Raw genomic sequence first — 18,938 nt, forward strand, 5'->3', positions numbered from 1 at the left:
TTAATAGGGACATAATTTAATTAGCGCGGACAGCAGTAGCCTGGTCCAAAAGGTGTTTTTGTCTCTCCCCGCTCGGGCAGCACCGGGTGCTGGTGGCGGGGCCGCGGCGGGCGGGGCCGGCGGCGGGAGGAGGCGGGCGAGCGTGACGGGCGGAGGGAGGAGGCGAGGCGGGGAGGAAGGGCCGGGCCGCGCAGGGAAGGGCAGGGCCGGGAGGAGGAGGCGGCGGCGGCGGCCGGAGCCCAGCGCGCAGCCAGCAGCCCCCCGCCCGCGGCCCTCCGCCCCAGCAGCGCCCGGCGGCCGGGCAGCGCCGCCGCCCCCCGCCCGCCCCGCGCCATGGCGGCCGCGGCCGCCGAGCCCAGCAGCGGCCGCTACCAGCAGGTGAGGGCGGCGGCTCGCGAGGCCGCGGGGGCAGCGCCGGGCCCTGGCGGAGGCCGCGGCGGGGCCTGCGGCGCCCTTCGGGGCGGCGGGAGCCCGGGACCCGGCCGCGGCGGAGGCCTCCGGGGCGGGGCGGGGAGGGGCGGAGCGGGCTCCCCGCTGCCGCGCAGGCCGCCGCTCCCGGACCCCTTCCCCTGGGGCAGGCGGGGGGGGGGCGGCCTGGCCGCGGCCCGTGCGGCCGAGCCGGGGTTGACCTTGCCTCCCGGCGGGGCCGCCGTGCCCCGGGGTCGCCCGTCCCCGTCTCCCCGGTGGGCTTCGTGCAGGCGCTTCCCCAGCAGCTACCTAGTTCCCCACCGCCTGGCAGCTCGCGTTAATTCTGCTTCGTCTTTTATGTTCAGTCCTCTCTGGCCGTGGCCGAAATCCTCCTAGGCCGGAGGCCAAAGAGCGTCCTCGTAAGCGCAACCTTGTTTTTCCTTCTCGGTCCTCCACGAGAGGCATCAAAGCACTTCAGCTTCGTGAGTTCGAGGGTATTTTGTCAGGAGTACTGACCCCCAGGACAGGCGCTGGTTTATCGGAGCCGCGGTCTCGCAGCAGGCCGGGTGCTCAGTCTCCTGCTGTAACGCGTTTCCCAGCCGCAGGAGCCGGAGCCGAGACCTCATCGCTTAAAGCGAGGGACAGAAATGCCTCCAGGCTTGGCCCAGCCCGCGGCCGTTTAGGTGGTGTTTTTAGGAGAAGTCGCTGTTTTGTGGCTTTGCCTTGGCAGCGCCGTCGCGGCCGGTCGCCTCCCGGCTCGCGGAGTGCCCGTCGCGGCTCCCCGCCGGGATCGAAGCCTTCTGGTGGCTGCAGCTCTCCCGTTTCCACACGTGAGATACGTCAACCTTAAGAAAAACTTAGCATCTTTCTTGTTCTGCGTAGAACAGATGTATTTGTTTACCAAGACTATTTTTTTCAATTTTGTTTTGTTTTCAGGAGGGTTAGACACAAGCAGCCAGGTCTCCTTTAATACTGCCTTTCCTATCAGGGTCTTGGAGTTTAGGCTGATCTGCACGGACCTCTGAGGGCCTTTAGAGGGGTCTGGCGTTGGGTCTTGGAGTTTAGGCTGACCTGCCCGGACCTCTGAGGGCCTTTAGAGCGGTCTGGCTTTGTGTCCCGTGGTCTTGAGCCCATGGAGATATAAGCAAAAACATGCTGAAGGACGCTATAGCTTTACTCGTCAGTAACTCTCTGTACCTGACCGATAAGAACAACACTAATTTCCTTAAAGAGAAGCGTGTAAAGCTGTCATTCGGCCAGGTTGTGCTAGCGCGTTAGACAGACGCAGAACAGGCGCCGTTGCTGCTGCAGCGCGTAGCTCTGCGTGGGGCTTCGGAGATTAGAGAGGCAGTCTGTGCCCCGAAGGATCTGTGTTATTTAAGACCAGCAGATAATGAAGGTCCCATAAAAGACAGGCGTAATTGGAATGGGGACTCCTAAACAGCTATACAAAAGTAAATATATTTATGCATTAGTTTCTAATTTTCTTGCTTTTTTTTTCTCACCCTGCGCCAGAACCCTGCTGTTTGAATTGTCGTAAAGTGGGTTATTGCTGAACTGATCCCTAATGCTTGTGTTGCTTCGAAAATAAACCCCCGTGTGCTGTGAAACTAGAGATGCAGGGTTGATATTTAGAGGAAGAGAAGATAAGAGGTAGAAGAATCTCTCTAATATTGAACATGTCACACGTTTGTCATACATTGAAACTTACGGTGTCTGAGAATGTACAACTGATAAGTGTCAAAGAAAGACTTGCAATGAGCTTGTGACCAGCCATACGGGCTAGAGCTAAACGCAGGGTCCGGTGAATAGAGATGGCCTGGGGAAATTCAGAATAAGTTTCCACCTATCATTTAATCTTTAATTTACTGGATTATGCGAGAGCGGAGGAGAACTGAAAATTTTCATCTTGAGGATTTTTGGTGGTGGTGGCTTCTTGTGGGGGGGTGATGCGTTAGTGGGGTTAGATGACATGTAATTAGGTGATTCTCTCTGGCTAAGTGTGATGTATTACCCAAGCGCGACAGAGGCACCCTGCTCCGGTGGGAGCTGTTTGTGTGCTGACCTTTGTGCGCGGGAGCAGCACTACTGCATTCTGGAGGCTGTTCAAATGCGTGAAATATTTGCAGTATTCCCCGAGTGTATGTTTTCCAAAAAAGCGATCGTTAACGAGGGGAGATAGCTGAGGTGAGTAACCTGAGGACAACAGCAATGAGTAACGGAGGCCACAGCATATGTGTGTCTTCTTTAGCGTGTTCCTCGTGTCAGCTTGCTGATGCATGGTTAAAATGGTGTCTATGAAACGTGGTTTATTTTCTGAAGCTAACCTTGCAAAAGCTGTAGCCTTTTTGCTTTATTCGGACGTTAGATAATTAATAAAAAAGAGCCTGTGGTTGTGCCTTTGGTATGGCAGTTTGACCTAGTGCCCTGGAGATGTGCGGTGCTGTGAAGCACAGCGCTAAGGCCAGACCTCAGAGCAAGGATCCGAGCCCCACTGTGGCCCTTTCCCGTGGGGAGCCCGGAGTGGATAACCTGGAAGACGGCTGGTTTCCCGGTGGTGCTTGGCAGGAGGCTGGAAGGGGAGAGGTCGGAGAGGGAGGGAGCCTGTCGCGTGCGGTGTGAGGTTATTCTGGGCAGCGCTGTGTCCCGAAAAGGGACGCTGGGAGGCCGTCGTGATTTAGACGTGCCTTTGGGAAAGTTGCACAGGGATGTTCTTAGGGTTGGGTGGCTTAAAAGCCTTTTGAGCATATTCCTCGGATTGCGAGTTCGGTGGCAAAACAGCATTTCATCCTCGGATTTGAAACTAGCCTCTCTTCTAGAAAAGACAGCGGGGCTTTTAATAGGTTTATTTAAATCGTAAGTTGGTTGAGGCATGGTTTTTACTTGAGACATCTGAAAATAATGTGATGTATATGAGTAATGCAAACCCACCTAGGAAACAGTGGGTGTGTGAAATAATAAATACATATTCCTTTTTAAGTGATGTCTTCTTCCCGTCTCGCTTGTTGAAGGCTTGTGTGGATCATGAATCACTTTGTAATGGGAGGTATGTATGGGAAACATAAGGAAGAGAGATTTTTCCGTTTGTTTGGTGTTCTTTCGGTGAAACTGGAGAAGAACCATATTGCTCAAGATATAATGCAAATGCGTTTTAAATCCATACAAGACCATAATGTTTACTTAGGATCTGGGAAGATGGCAGTGAAACAGCAAAGGAGGTGTCAGTGGCCACCTGTTAGTTAAGCCTGTATTTAACTTTTGAGCTGAAGCAGAGTTTTAGTGTGCGCAGATCAAAGCTGAAAGACGACACTGTACCATGTCTTTTAATGTCAGCACTTGGAATTAGTGATGTCAGTGATTCATTTCCTTGGTAAGTCACTTGCAGTTTGCAGAAGATGTGTTTGCTCAAGATAGTTAAAACCGATAAGAACGGTAAGGTAATTTCCAAGGTAGGTTGATTTTGCATCTTTCACTTTTTTCTTTTGTGTATTCATGCAAGTTGGACAGAAAGTACCCCTTGCCTTCAACACAGTGAAGGTTTAGGAGAAAGAAAAGGTGCAAAGCAAACTCATGTCTCGTGCACAGCCGCTCTCCATGCTCAGTTGCATCTAATGAGCCCCATATTTTGTCTGAAACTAAACCACATTATAGGCAGCGCGGTCTCTGCTCCAGGTGTCTAAGGTGTCAGTAAGTGCAGACCCGGACTGTTTTGTTCTCGAACACCTGCCTCTGCAGGCGGCAGTACCTGTCAGGTGAGTTTGGAAGGGGTTAGTAATTCTGCCTGAAAATGTAATTACAGAAATGAAGTCTACTCCGGCTCTGAATTTCAAAGAACTTGGGAAAGATGGTGAAACATTAGTAGCCAGTATCAGGTAGCTTGGGTGAGAGCAGAGAAGAGCCCCTCGTGCAGACTGCTTCTTTAGCATCGTCTCCGGTGTCAGGATTGCGTCTGGCTCTTGGTTCGGTTTCTTCCGTGACTTTTCACTGATCCCGTAAGTCGTGTGGGGCTCGCTGACCCGTCTGGGAAGGAGACGGGGGAGCGGTGCCTGAGGCCTTGGGGCTGCCCAGGGAGTCGTGGGGAGGTGGTACCTCCCCGCATGGGCTCGGCGTCGCGTTTAAAGGTAGCCGTGCTGGAAGCGAGCAGCAGCAGTCCTTTGTGTTTGTGTATTCTCATTCTTTGGAGCTAATGAGAAAAATGCAATATTAAATCATATCCGTTCCTTCAGCTGCTGCCTTTTTGAAGCTGACATACCAATTTGATATATGATGGCAATGTGATCTTTTTTTCTTTTTTTAATCAAAGGTAGTTAACTTTCTTCGTATCACAATTTTTTTTTTCAGTTTAAAATTTTTTTAAATGGTATTTTGAAATACTTAGATCCAGAGTTCTTTCTGTGATTAGTAATGTCCAGAAAATCTTACTGTGATCCTAAATATTATAGCAAGGCTTTAGGCTCTGTTAAGCCTGTGAAACTTAACTACAGCTATCTAAAGTTAAAGCCTAGTTCTTCTGTATTAAAACCATAAACTTTGGACACCCCAATCTGAGGCCGGTCTGTGTCTGCAGGCAGATTTTTTGGCCTTAAGGCTAGTTTGCGCAGCCTGGCCAAACCCGGGCGACTCCCTTTAGGAGCAGAGGCGAGGGAGCTGGATCCGTGCGTTTCCCCGCGCTGATCCGTGCTTCTGCGTTGTCGGGCCATTAGCTGCGGTGAGTCAGGGAAGCGCAGCACGCTCCTGAGCACGGATCATATTTTGATGGGCATAAAAGATGCTTTGACTCTCTTTGTCTTTATCCTAGCAGCTCGAGGGTGGCCGGCCCTGCGCCCCGGCACGGTTCTCCCGCGGGGCTCTGGCGTCCGCGCGGGCACCGGGAGCAGGTTAAACGGACGGGACGAGCTAGCGGGAGAAAACAGCCGTTTGCTCCTCGAGCAGGAGACCGCCGAGGGCTGGCGCGTGCGGTTAGACTTGTCTAGTAGCTTATCGTCGCTTCTGATTAATGAGCTGATATGCAGCGATAGGGATCCGCAGCAGCAGTGGGCAAAAGTCAGGATTGCACATCACGGTGAGTTTAAAGCAGAGTGTAAATCGATGAAATAATTCTCTTCTCCTTTGGGGTTGGCAGAAACTCTCTTATTTGTCTTCAAAAGGCCAAAGATAGCAAAAGGGAAAAGTGAGAGGTGTCGCAATGAAGTGAAACGCAGCCTTTCTGTGAGCAGACGGTTGACTTGCTGGATTGCTCTCCAATTTAGTAATAATGCACGCTTTTTTATGGCTTCGTATGGTTTGCAAAGGTTGTGATTTCATTGTTCTGAAAAAAATCAGTGCTGTCACCTTCTTCAAAAATATTGATTCCTTTTCCGTCTCTTACTGAGATATCTGCCTTTTAACCATCTCGCAGGACTCTATTGCCATAGCAACAGCGGACGTGAGAGCTGCTAGGGCTATCTTCAGCCTAGGATTCCTCTGCGGGATTTTTGTGCAGCTCTACCTTTCACGCCAGAGCTTGAAGTAAGACCTGAAATGCATTAAACATTGATGGTGTACTGCTGAGTTCTATATAAGACAGAGCTTGTAGTAATCCTGGTTTAGTATTAAAAAATATGTGCATGTACTACTTTGTGCACAGGGCATTCAGCTGAGGTTTGCTTTGGAGTTGTCTGTAGCCTCAGGGCTTGTGTTAAGGGAAGGTTAAAAAAAAAAATCCAATGCTAGGTCAGCAGCCAGTTTGTTAAGTTTAGAAAACTTGGAAGAATTAAAAAGTGTTTTTATTGGAAATGTTTTCTCCAAAATTAGGCTTGGAAATATTTCAAATAATTCTATAAGCATTAAACTTTAATGCTACTGTGCATATATTTATGTTTGATAGGCCTCAACTGGGGGAAGTGACAGGCAGGGGCAGTGTCTTTCTCGGAGCCAAATTGCTGGTGACTTTTTTGGAAACTAAACGTCCCTGTGTCTTATCCCATTCTCTCAGGCAACTGTTCTGATATTTTAGCAATCGTGTGAAAAAACAGCAGAACTTTTGTTTTAATAACTGTATCTGTTGCTGTGAAGACTGTCTACTTCTTTTTAACGAAAGAAACCCCCGAGAGCCGTGCTTTAAAAGCTAACATCCATCCATGAATCAAAGGAAAAGTAACTAACAGCCTCAGCAAAACAGACTTCAATCAAACGCTGCTTTAATCAGATTCTCCTGCTTCTGAAGACTTTCAGTGGTAGCCTAAAGGGCAAATTGCCTGCAAACCCAAGTAAAACAGCCGCCCTAATTGCGTGTGCCTGGTGCCTGCACCAGCTTAGGTGGAAAATGCAAGGCCGGCGCAGGCAGCGCGGCGCGGGGCCATGTGAGACCCGATGATTCATTCTTCCTGTCACATGAACCCTTGCTGCTTTGCTAATAAGCACTTAGTTGCATTTTAGATGCCTGGAATCATTAAAAAGGCTGGAAGGCATTCATGTAGCTTGTCCATTAGAGGGAAAATCTGTTTTCTATAACTCTGTACTTTTAGAGCCTCCAGCTCGATCTTTAAAAGTAACTGCGTTTTTGGTGGTGCCACTTAAATTTAGTGATTCAAAGCTAGCAGTAAGTCCAGCTTGCTTTCTCCCATGTAACTTAATTGTAAGAATATATATTTCTTAGTGTTACTGGCAGAAGATTGCAAGAATTAATAATATCCTCAGCTTTCTGTGTCCGTTTTTGTTTCATCTCTGGCAGGGTTGTCACATCTAGTGCTTTCCTTTCCCCCTGCTTGGTGATGGCACGTTTAGGTCGTGTGTCGCCTTTCTTCCTTTCTTCTGCATATTAGGGGCGTAGCTGGAAATTTTCTGCCCTCCCACCGTGAAGACGGCAAGTCGTGCAACGCGTGCGGTACCTAGAGAGCGTCTGTAGCGTGCCAGGGCCCTTCGTCGCTTGTGATAGCCTGGGTGGTGCACGGGCAGGAGAAAAGGTTGCGTGAAAGTATTGAATTTTCAGGGAGAGGCTGCAGACGAGGCTGGTGCGAGACTTCCTGGAAGTTCACGGGAGGCAGAGCTGAGAGAGACTCAATTAACCGGCTTGGCCTTTCTGCGTTTTGCTGGATTATTCGTTAGGTTACCCCCAACGTTGTGTCCGGGCTGTTCTTGTGGGTTGGTATGGAAAGCCCTTGTGCTAAACGCATGGTCGTTTTTGGAAGTTTGCAGAGCTCTAATTCTTGCTGCTGGTCGTCGGATTTGAGACCTCCGTAGACCTGATGCTGGTCCGAAGGGTCTTCTGAAACCTGCTGACGTGGCCCGAGGCTGCGGTGCCGCGGAGGAGGTGGCGGTGCTCTCCCCGGCTCTTCTGCAGCCAGCTCTTGGCGTTGCGAAGCCCTCTCCTCCGGCTCCACGACCTCCCCGCGGTCGCTTGGGCTGCGTCGCGGGTGCTCGCGCGGCTGGTCTCGCGAGCGGTCGTCCGGTTAACGGCAGAGGAGATAAAACGGTCCATGCTCTCCAGCAAGCTGGTAGGACTTGGGTGTCAAGAAGTATAGACGTGCAGTTGTTATTTCCATGCATGAGTCTAATGAATTGCGCTTAGACATCTGGAAAAGTTTTGGACTTGATTTCACGTGGATGCGAAAGACGTGGATGTAGCTTGATCCTTTGATCTTGGGCAACAGAAGGGGGGAAAAAAACGTGATAGCGAACAGTTATGTATAAAACAAGATGATTCTTTAGAGGTGTGAGCTGAATTTTTTTCCTAAGATGTACAACTAAAAGAAGAAAGGCAAAGTTTAGTGGTAGTGGTAATAATAAAAAAGCCCCCCCCCCCCCTTTCTTAAATGCTTAGGAAAGACTTGAATGCTGCTGTGAAAAATACCTCTCCAAAGAAAAGAAAGAAGAATGTCACAGATTGCTTCGGCAATATCAGCGTTAGGATGCGCGAGGGAGAGTTGTTAAGGTGTTAAGAGAGAAGTTGCAGCATTGCTGTTGCTTAACGGTGATTGCAAAAGAGGGTGGTATCTCTCTGTCCAGGCAAGTGGTTCGGACCCAAGGTGATTTTTTTTGATATGAGTCGACTTTCTGTTTACAAACTTATTTTCTCTGTTAATGGGATGATGTGAAATGGGAAGAGGAAAAAATTTAGGTGACAGCTAATTTAAATGCCGTTCTGGTGCCGTCTGCTTGGGATGCTCCCGGCCTGGCGTTGTCAGCGGCTGTGATCAAAGGCCGAGTTCCCAAGCCTCCTTCACGCAAGTGGCACGCTCCGTGTTTGATAAGCTTTGTAGTTATTTATACAGAGCCTGTGGGAAGCACGGTGCATAAAATAAGCTGTTTTCTTTCCAGTCATATAGTGAGAAAGGGTGAGGGGAAATGGCAAGATTTGTACTTGCGTGTATCGTTATGTAATGCGTCTACTGAAAAAATTTTCATGGCAAAGCCACAGCCAGCTCTTGGTATCTCTTGCTTTTGCCTCTTTTTAACCTCGAGCAATGCAATGGCAGCTCCCAGCTAGGCTGAGCTCAGACATCGTAGGAAGCTGCTGGGGAAATGGGCAGGTGCTGAAAGGACGTACGCTGTGCTTTGTAGACGTCCAGGTGGGAAGGTATGACTTAAAGACACATTAAAACCGACATGGCGTATCGATCGTTTCAAGGGGGAGAGCTTTGGAGCGAAGCACGGTAACTGCTGAAAGCCCCACGATGGCCCAAGGCAGCCTTGCACAAGCAGAGACTGCTGCGTGCAATTAAAGCTCTAGGGCCAATTTCACAGAACTTGGGAGACCTTTCAGAAGCTCAGCTGGGCTGTATGTACCCCCCTCTCCTAAGGCTGGGATTCCCTTTCCCTGTCTCCCTCTCCGCCTGTCATTAAACTGTGCATGGGTCTTTTCAGCTGCAGAACGAAGAAGAGCCAGGCGAGACTGCAGCGGTGGTAAACGATGCCCCTCCGCCTTACAGCAGCATTTCTGCGGAGAATGCAGGTAAGTTCAGCCGAAAGGAAATAGCTACGTTTGTTCTGCTGCTCTTTCTTACCTCCTTAATTGTTCTTATCGACCGACGGCGTTGCAGCTTCCTCGCTAAGGCTGGAAGGGATCAGAATCGATCCGAAGAGACTATTGTTACTTGTGGTTTAGAAGATGCAATTTGGCTACGTTGATCTGATGTCATCCCATAAAGTGGAGTTCAGGTTGCATTTCTCAGTGCTCTTAGTAGATTGAAGACGGTTCAAATCAGAGAGCTGTGAGGATTTGTGGTTCCCCTCTCATTATTCAGCATTTGAATGATACTCTGCTTCTTCCAGAAAGGACTCGTTATTTGAAAAGGGTTAAATAATTTACTTTTTCTGCAGTTTTCAGTATCTACGGATTTGGTCAAAAGGGTTATACTTCTTCTGAATCTTCATACTGTCATATGACTCACAAATAGCTTCAGTGAAACTACGTTTTTGTGCTGGCTATGTATTTTTGTTTAGGTAAATCTCTTCATTTCTCCCTCCAGACCATAGTGAACTGTTACAAGATTCAGGAAATAGAGGTAACATATGGTCAGTCTCAAACAGCCAGTCAGCTTTGGATAGAAGTTTGAATATTGTGTTTCTCAAGATACCTATTGAGCTATTGGTGCAGTAATTATAAAGATATCTTCATTAATTCTGATTCCTTAGTGCATCTGAGAGATTGGGGCTTGGAAATGCTGTATTTGCTTTTTGTTCCAATCCCTTTCCCCTCCAGCAGAAAACCATTTGGAATCTTTCCCTGGAAAAACTGGTCACCGGTGACCCAGGGCTTGCAGTGATTCTTCTTTGACTCACTCATTGGAATTCACTTGGAGTTTGAAAATATGAATATTTCTGTTTTACTGAAGCCAGGAAAGATGCAGCATGTATTGTTGTTTTAAAAATAAGTGCAGCCAGGCATGTTAAAGGAGCGCTCTTCATATCACTTTGTTTTCGATAAGGTGCTCCTGTGTTCTTAGCTTTTTTGGGGAGGGGGAATGGGAGTAGGCTAGGAGGGTGCAGAAGGAACAGGAGGTGCAGGCTTTGAAGATCTGGGGCATTAGCGTATTTTGAAGTCTTCTGAAAGCTTCGTGTTCCCAGCATGATGTTCTTAGGGACCTGGCAAATTACGTCCTATATAATTTTCTTTTGCAGCTTATTTTGACTACAAGGATGAGTCAGGGTTTCCAAAGCCTCCCTCTTACAACGTGGCCACAACACTGCCTAGTTATGATGAAGCAGAGAGGACTAAGGCTGAAGCTACAATTCCGCTGGTTCCTGGAAGAGTAAGTGCCCTGGGCTGGCTGTCCGTCCGTCCGATCCCTTGTGTAGAAGGAATGCTTTAAGTCCTGTCCATCAAATGTCCTGGCTTTTTTTTTAACTTTCTAGGATAGTGATATTACATGCTCCCAAGAGCTCTGTGGGTGTATTTTTTTAAATTTTTGTCCAGGCAGCTACGATGATGTAAGACACCTCAGTAATGCCAGTATGTGCTATCCAAATGGCTTGGCAAGCTGACAGAAGCATTGTACTGTATCTGTGTGCACTGTTTTCTTTTCTTTCTTTTTTTTTTTTTTAAAGATTTAGGATTAATTTTCAGCCAGCTAGCATATCTACCATTGTTACTCCTTCCACTTAATAAGTTGACTTTTCCAGAGGTCAGTGTAGCTGATGTAAGAATGATAAAGCCATTCTCTCTGTTAGATTGTATTTTTTTCATTTTTGTTTTCAACTTCATCCCTTGTTCAGCCTGTCCCCCAACCCTGCTAGCATCAGGTATTGAGTGCTGGTTATACTTCTTCATAGGAGCTAAATTCCTTGCTGAGATTATATCTTTAATTTTTTCGGATGAATAGGGGAATTCTTTGTAGCCAGAAAAAGAGCATGCCTAACTTTGGCTTCCTTAAAAAAATTACTGCCACCGACTTGGTATTTCATGCCCTTGGGATTTTTTCCTGCTTGCATTTTAAGCCTTTTGAGACTTAGGAATTTTTTTTTCCCTAGGGGGATTTTGTTAAATGTAAAATAAGCATTTTATATCCCTCCATTGTACGCTGCTGTTTGAGAGCTATGCAATTTGCTGGCCCTTGCTTGAAGAAGCATGTGCAGACTTTGTTTTGCTGTATGGATTGGACTGTCTTAAATCCACTCGCCTCCTTTCTACCTTTGGTTTGCAGGAGGATGACTTTGTGACACGGGATGACTTTGATGACACTGATCAGCTAAGGATAGGAAATGATGGCATTTTCATGCTAACTTTCTTCAGTAAGTACATGATGGAACTTAATTTAGTCACTTTATTCAGTGACCCTGAGTAGCTGGTGTAGTTTCCCACTTATGTTCATGGAGCATCAGGAAAAAGCTGTATGTTCCAGTTTCAAGGAATTTGTTTTTCTTGGAAAGCAAAGAGGGCTTGACCTGCTGCCTTTCTCCTGCTTTCTCAGTGGCGTTCCTCTTCAACTGGATTGGATTCTTCCTGTCTTTCTGTCTGACTACTTCAGCTGCAGGACGATACGGGGCCATTTCTGGGTTTGGTCTGTCTCTTATTAAGTGGATCCTTATTGTCAGGGTAAGTTGTTTAGTGCAAAAAAATACATACAGAGATGCTACTGTCTTCCCTTTTGCCCCCTGCCCTAGCTCATTTTTTTAGTACACCTCTATTTATATTGAAATGCATTTTGAGCCCTTACTGAGGACAGAAGTTTTCCATCATGCTGCCCTGTTTATATGGTCAGATGCTGGGATTATTATTGTAACAAATGAGAATGAAGATTGCACCCCCAAGTATGTCTCTTTTTGACTCAGCCATTGTATTGCATCAAAATTTGTTTGTATGCTGAGCATCTTCACAGGACGTTTATCCAGGTGAAGCAAGCCCTGCAGGCAGCAGAGCCTCTCTAAAATGTGGGGGTTTCTAGGAGCACGACTGATGAGGGGAGGGCAAGGGGAACTGGAGAATTAGGGAGCGTGAGCGGTGCTTTGCTGGAAGAGAGCCCGGTCGCTCCTGGCCCCACGGGCCGGGGAAGCTCGCGGGTGCCCTCTGGTGCCGTACGCGCGGCACGAGCAGCCGGTGATGGGAAGGAAGCACGCTTTCCTTTCTGGTTGTACTTTTCATGTAAGTAAACCCTGTGCCTACCCGGTTTGTTTAAAAGATCCAGTGTTTCCCTGCTCCCTGGACCGGACGGGAGGGGAAGGGGGGGCTGGTCAGAGCTGGGGTGTGTGACGGGCCCGTCTCTGCACCCGGGCTGCTGCCGGGAGCGGACGTCTGCCTGCAGAAGCAGAAGGGCTGACTTCATATTGTGAAAACTCGGAGGGAGGAAGGAGAAACCTTTCTGAAAATAACTTAAAGGATATAGGTGTGCTGATGCTGTAAGGAATGAACAGGGGGGAAGCCAAGCCACACTTCTTTTTGGAGGGGATGCAAGGAAATATTTTTCAGACCAGCTTTGTGCAGAGCCCGTGAAAAGCTGGTGGCTGTGAAAAGTCTGTGCAGACGTTCAGGCCACAGTTCATTTGGAATTTCAAACAAAAAAGCTCATTAGATGTGTGTAAGTACAAGTAGCGAGCATTAGCATTAGAGCTGTCATGTCGTCCCTAATCTTCTTGAGCTAGGGATTAGAATTTATAAACATGGTATCTATTAACTTTTTCTGTAGAAAGTTAATATTTTGGGGGGCATCTTGTAACAGTGGTCCTCAGTACTATGTGCTGGAATAAGAAGTGTGACAGAAACAGGTGCCCTTATCTCTAGATTTGATTTAAACTTTGGATTAGTTTTACCTTTTGTAAGATTTTAAACTTGAATAGAATGAAAAAAATATATCTAGTATTTAACAGTGACATAATGAATTTCAGTACTCTAGCAATGTTGGTGCCTTTCATTCAATAGGTAGCAATTTTCGCAGTGGAAAATATTGTCAAAGGGTTCCACAGATCTGGGATTTCTCTTTCAACAGTGCTTTTGTTTGCTGAACTCTCTGGCCTTATAGTGTAATTAGCATGAGGAACTGTTGCAAACCTCATCTCCCCTTTCAGAAGTCGCAAAGATGCGAGGGCGAGCAGGAATATTTGTTCAGTAGTGTCTTTCTGCTCCTCTGATTGCAAGTTTATGGCTGCGTTTTGAACCTATTTCGTTCCCCTGAGAGTTCGTAGTTTGATAATTGTGTAGAAAAACCTGAAGTGAAAATTCATGAAGCTACTTCGTTCCCTCCGATCCATAGTAACAGTTACAGAGCAGTGACAAGTAACAGTCTATAAACCCTCCTGGATGCAGAGGGCTTCATTTGATTACTGAGAATAGATTTGGGTTCAGAAAGTGTTAAGTGCTCTAACTTGTATTTTTTTTTTTTCAGTTCTCCACCTATTTCCCAGGTTACTTTGATGGTCAGTATTGGCTTTGGTGGGTTTTCCTTGTACTAGGTAAGTGTTTTGTTTTGGGAGGAAGAGGGATTGCATGTTTGAAGCTCTGTAAAGTGCAATAATGTTTTTTGTGAGCATAGCTTTCCTGGCTATTCAAATATGAATGTTTAGGTGTATAACTGAAATGCAATGCTGAAAATACTTATCCATGCTCTTACTGAACGCTTGCTAGGTTTTAAAGGTACCCATAATCACTGTCCTTTTGCTGTCATTTCTTGATGTCAGCGTCTCATTTATCACCCAGAAGGACTAAAGAACAGAAAGATGCTTGTCTTGATAGTAACTGCTGTTGTATCTGTTATTATCGTATCTTAAATGGGAGAGCGTTTTGACTAAATAAATACAGGAATGCAGCCTGTGAAAAGGTCATGTTTGAAGTTAGTGGCATGGGTACCAGCAAGGGGCTGGTTGGCACGTAGGCTCATGGACAGTCAGAAGTTTTGTGCTTGTCTAGAGAACTGGCTAGGAAAGTTTATTTTTGAGATTGCATGAAATTGAGAGATTAGGTATCACCGATGCCAAAAAAGTTCTTATATTCGATCAGCTATCGTGCATCCCGGCAATTTAGGTCTCTCTGTGGCAGTAGTGGTGAGCTGAACTGCTATTTCTCTAGCTGTAGAAACAAAATCTGTGTTAACTGGGCAAATGTGTTTCTTTCATTTAGGTTTTCTGCTGTTTCTCAGAGGATTTATTAATTATGCAAAGGTTAGGAAGATGCCAGATACTTTTTCCACTCTCCCCAGGACCAGAGTTCTCTTTATTTACTAAAGGTAAACTTTCTGCTGTCCTGATTTTTTTTTCCCCTCCCTGTTTTGTTTTGACTCTATTTGGTGACTCTTTCAGGCTGATATTTTTTTCTTCAATATTTTTAGAACACAAGGTAATAGAAAACATAGCTTTTTCTTGGTATCCCATACACAGCCCTGTTTCTACAGATGGGCAGAGCAGATTGATGTGGTTGTGAGCAGAGGAATACTTGCCATTTCCTCCAGTTTTTGCTTTGAAGAATTTTAGACGCATTAGATTCCTTGACTTGAACTGTAAACACAAAATCTCTGCCCCTTGGTATGACACTATTTTTGGTGGATGGGTCTTTCAGAATAAATAACATGCCTGAAACATGTGGTATGTCTTAAACATGAGTAAAGGTCACAGACGAAATGTGGGTAGAAGATTATGCCAGTATCTTTGGCATATGTCCCAGAAAGAACGATTTGCCTGAACTTTGTGTGCTGTTGGAATTGTCTGCCAAGTTCCTGAAGAAATTCAACTCTTGAACACTTTTTCTCCTTGAAAACCACTTCCACATATTTTGAACATACTGCCCTACCTGACCATTTTTCAAAAAAACTTAATGTCTGAAAGTCTTTAGGGCCGAACCTTAACATTTTTACCTTCTTAATGGGACCTTAAGGATGGAGGCGTAAGTATTTGAACCCTTCTGGCATAATTGCCTCGTTACAGCGGATGATGGCCTTGCATTAACTGTCCCTCCCGGAGGGGAGGGAAATCCTGGAATAGGCTGCTTCCCAGATGGCGAGCGCAACATGATGCTCCCTTTAGAAATAGCATAACAACATTAGATTTCCCCAGGACAGAACTGAAACAGCTGCAGCTGGAACAGTGGTATAAAGAAACCAAACAAGCTCAGGCTTTACGCTGGGTGTCATTAAATTGCTCAGAATTTTAAACCAAAGCTTAATATTCCCCATCCACTTTCTTTTCGTTAGAAACTGCAAATTGCATAAGATTCTGCTTCATTTTCAGTCTGTACTGAGCACAAAACATACTTTGTGCTGCATTTTCCAGCTTGAGCTTTCCGGTGGTGATAGCGTGTAATACAGTTCTTAGTCAACGTATTTAAGTGTTTGTTTTGTTTAACAAAGTTGCTGGTTTGTGGTGGACTTTTCCGTTGACCTCCTCCGGGATTTGTGGTATCCTCTGAAAATGCTGCTGACTCACCAGAGGGTTTAATTCCCCCGGTTGTACGGTCGTGTAGTTTGAGCATTTAAATATCAGCTGTTTCACCTGTAGCTTATTCTTCTCAGTGAACACTTTTTTTTTTCTCTCCTTCTTTACCGAATGTTACTTTTCATTTATTGTAGGAACCGTGTGGTTTCTTACTGCACAGCCTTTCAGGCCTGTGTTTGGAAGTGCAGATTATAATTTTAGATACCTTGCTTGAGTCCTTGAAAAAGCTTTTAAGAATGGAGGGATTATTTTTTGACATTTTAGCACTTTCCAAAAGCACTGTCTTTTACAGGTGTATTGAGATAAATGTCCAGTATCACTTCTAAAAATTACAACTTTGACACTTGTGCTGAAAATAAGTCTTTAACCCTAAATTCTGAGAAAGAAAACCACAAAAGATTTGGATTTTCAATACATCATTGTGCTTCAGATCAGCTTTCCTCCGTAGGGCGTAATGAAAAGGGCACGGTAAATGATGGTTTGCATTTGAGAAAGGGACTCATTTTTAGAAAGTGAGGGCAGAAGGAGAAGAATAATTTGTGCAAGTCAGAGAAGAACTGGTGAAAATGAATCTCACTGAAAACTTGCTGTATGCGGTTCAATCCGCTGACCGACACCGGGACCGCGGGGGTTTCCCGGCGGCGTGGGCTTCCCGGCAGCAGCTGCGGGACAGCCGCAGGGGTTTGCTCCTGGATGTCGGGTTTACACAGGTCTAGTTCAGCATTACTGGAATAAACAGTTTACGAGAGCTCATGCCTCTTTTCTACCAAAACATTTGGTCGAAGAATAGAAAAAAATCATAGTAATAGTGGATGAATGCAGCAAATAAAAGCATGAGTCAAATTTTGTTCTGTTCTTGTAGCACAAATGCAGTGAAATTTCACGTACCTTTAGTGTTTATGCCAGTATTTCTAAGCTTGTCTCGCCTACTGTCTCTTTCTTTTTTTCCTTAAAGAATTTTAACTCCTCAGGGCTGCAAAATGTGCGTAAAACCACCGAGCGTTGAGCTGTCACTGCGTAGGGGGATATTTCTTAAGCCTTTAGACATCCTGCACTCTTTGTGAACTACATCCTTCTGGTATCCAAAATAACCGTCTAACTATAGTGTTTCGGTGTTCAATATCCTTCTCCGACAGATGTTTTCTGGCCCGTGTCTTCCTGCGCTAGCGAATTCTCCCCCGAGAAGTACCGGGACACCTGCAGGAAGTGAATCAAGGCTCTGGAACAGCAGAAAAAATAATCACCTGCTTTAAAACAAACAAATAAAAGTACTGTTGGAAAAAAGGAGCAGCATTTCTTTCTATTTGTTTCTAGGTGTAAAATTTTAATAATTAATGCAGAATTCTGTAATCATCGAATCATTAGTGGCTGATGTTTGAACAAGCTATCGCGGTCGAGTCTGTGACGTGCTAATAAAGCCTGATGTAGTGTCCGTCGTGGTGTCCGTGGCATGAGCGATGTCCCCGTAGCCAGCAGGGACAGTCGCGCTTTATTTCCTTCCCGTCCGAAGAGCGGGTTTGGACGCTGGCGTTCGGTGCACGGCGCGCGTGATGCCGGCGGCCCCGGAGGGACGATCCCCAAAGCGGGAAGGGGGTATCGCTACGGCCGCGTCCCCTTCTGCCGCTTAAGTCCTGTATCCCCTGCGCCAGCTGCGTCTGCAAGGAAAAACTCTACACCGCGCAGATTTTTAGGGAATAATCGGAAGAGTGTGTTGTTTCGAAGGTGGCGCAAGTATTAATTTTTTAATAGCCTATATTCTAAATGTTCTAGTATACTTTCCTTTCATACTACCTACTTTTTTGACTATATAGGGGTTTTCACAGTACGTGTTGGTAGTGTAAAGATGAAAGATCACATTGCGACTTTGTATAAAGAATTATCTCGCGAAACAAAGGCCTTTCTTTTCCTTTGGCTTGGGACTTTTGAGACAGCTCCTAACATACCTGTAATTCTTGCTTTTATAATTTATGCTAGCAGAGACTGATGTGTTACAAATGTAGATTTAATGTACACTTTTGTGCTTTCTGCCAAGTGGTAATTCACTTTGGAGTTTTACTATGTTAAAACTGTAAATATAGCAGAACATTAATAAATGTCACTTATGTAGCAATTTTTGCTGTAGATCATTGTTTAATTTAATTACATACTTTATTGTTTCTGGTTATTGGTTACAAGTGCACATTATCCGATGAAATTTCTTTGCTTTTCCGCAGAAGGTGTGAGACAAACTTGATTATGTTCTCCACTACAGTCTCCAGATTTTCTAGTCCTGAGCTGGTGTTCAGTTTTGGCCGCTTTTTCTGGCAGTTCAGGAAACGGTGATTCCGTGTTTTCTTTTTTCTTTTTTCTTCCTTTTTTTTTTTTTTTCCTCTCTCTCGCGTATATGACTTATCTGCTTTGTGAAATGGTTTATTCATAGTTTTGGTTCGTGGCAGGACTTCACGAACGTGTAGTCTTGACGAACACGAGTTGGACTGACGGAGATCCACGGAGGTCACCCAGCGACTGCCTTTTCCAACGCGAGTAAGCGTACGCGGAGAGAATTACTGAGTTTGTCCTGCAAGGCAAAAGGGGTAGCGTTAGGGACCGCCGAATCCCATTTGCCCAAACTTGGTCGATTAGCCTCGTGTTTATTCTCCCAGCATTTGGGCCTTATTTGGTCTTGTGTATTCAGAGAAATAGCATATTTGGCATTCCTGTTTCTCTTCGTTTGGGGGCCTGGACACTCGGACCCCGGCGCGCGATGGTGCCCTTCTCTGCTTTGGGTCTCGCAGCTCAGCCGCTTTCCCGCGAGCGGTGGCCTGGGGCGATGGGCTGTGACCTCCCTGCCGGCCCCTCCCCGGCGTTGTGAGCCTCGGAGCAGGTTGGGGTGGGATTCGGAGCTCACTTCCAAGGAAAGGATCCCATCTCGTGGTGGGGGAAAGCAGCACGCCCTTCCCTTCCCTTCCCTTCCCGGGAGAGGGCAGGGAGCAGGGCCGGCTCCGTGCTGACTTGCGTCCAGCTCCTGCGGTGGCTTCGCCATTCGCTGCCTCGCGCCGTGGCCTTGCAGAAGACATGGCAGTGTGATTTTGGTGGGACTCGAGGGGGCTGTTCACGTTGCCTGTTTTGAACTGTAGGTGCCTGAAAGGGGGTCTGTGGTGCATCACTGCTTCCCCAGCCTGTTTTAGGTCTGCCTGGGTTTCGATGACCCCAGG

General features: G+C 46.5%; 1 protein-coding gene across 1 annotated transcript; it reads left to right on the forward strand.

Annotated features, from left to right (window-relative positions):
* The first annotated feature begins 149 nt into the window (after nt 1-149).
* NDFIP1 (Nedd4 family interacting protein 1) lies at nt 150-17,854 on the forward strand. Its single transcript, XM_064521181.1, has 8 exons — nt 150-378; nt 9,253-9,340; nt 10,510-10,640; nt 11,532-11,619; nt 11,799-11,923; nt 13,707-13,773; nt 14,438-14,543; nt 16,881-17,854. Exons 1-7 carry the CDS (start codon nt 334-336, stop codon nt 14,539-14,541), a joined length of 648 nt encoding a protein of 215 aa, XP_064377251.1. The 5' UTR covers nt 150-333; the 3' UTR covers nt 14,542-14,543; nt 16,881-17,854.
* The last annotated feature ends 1,084 nt before the right edge of the window (nt 17,855-18,938 follow it).

The sequence above is a fragment of the Dromaius novaehollandiae genome, chromosome 15 (assembly GCF_036370855.1).
Source record: "Dromaius novaehollandiae isolate bDroNov1 chromosome 15, bDroNov1.hap1, whole genome shotgun sequence".
NCBI lineage: Eukaryota > Metazoa > Chordata > Aves > Casuariiformes > Dromaiidae > Dromaius > Dromaius novaehollandiae.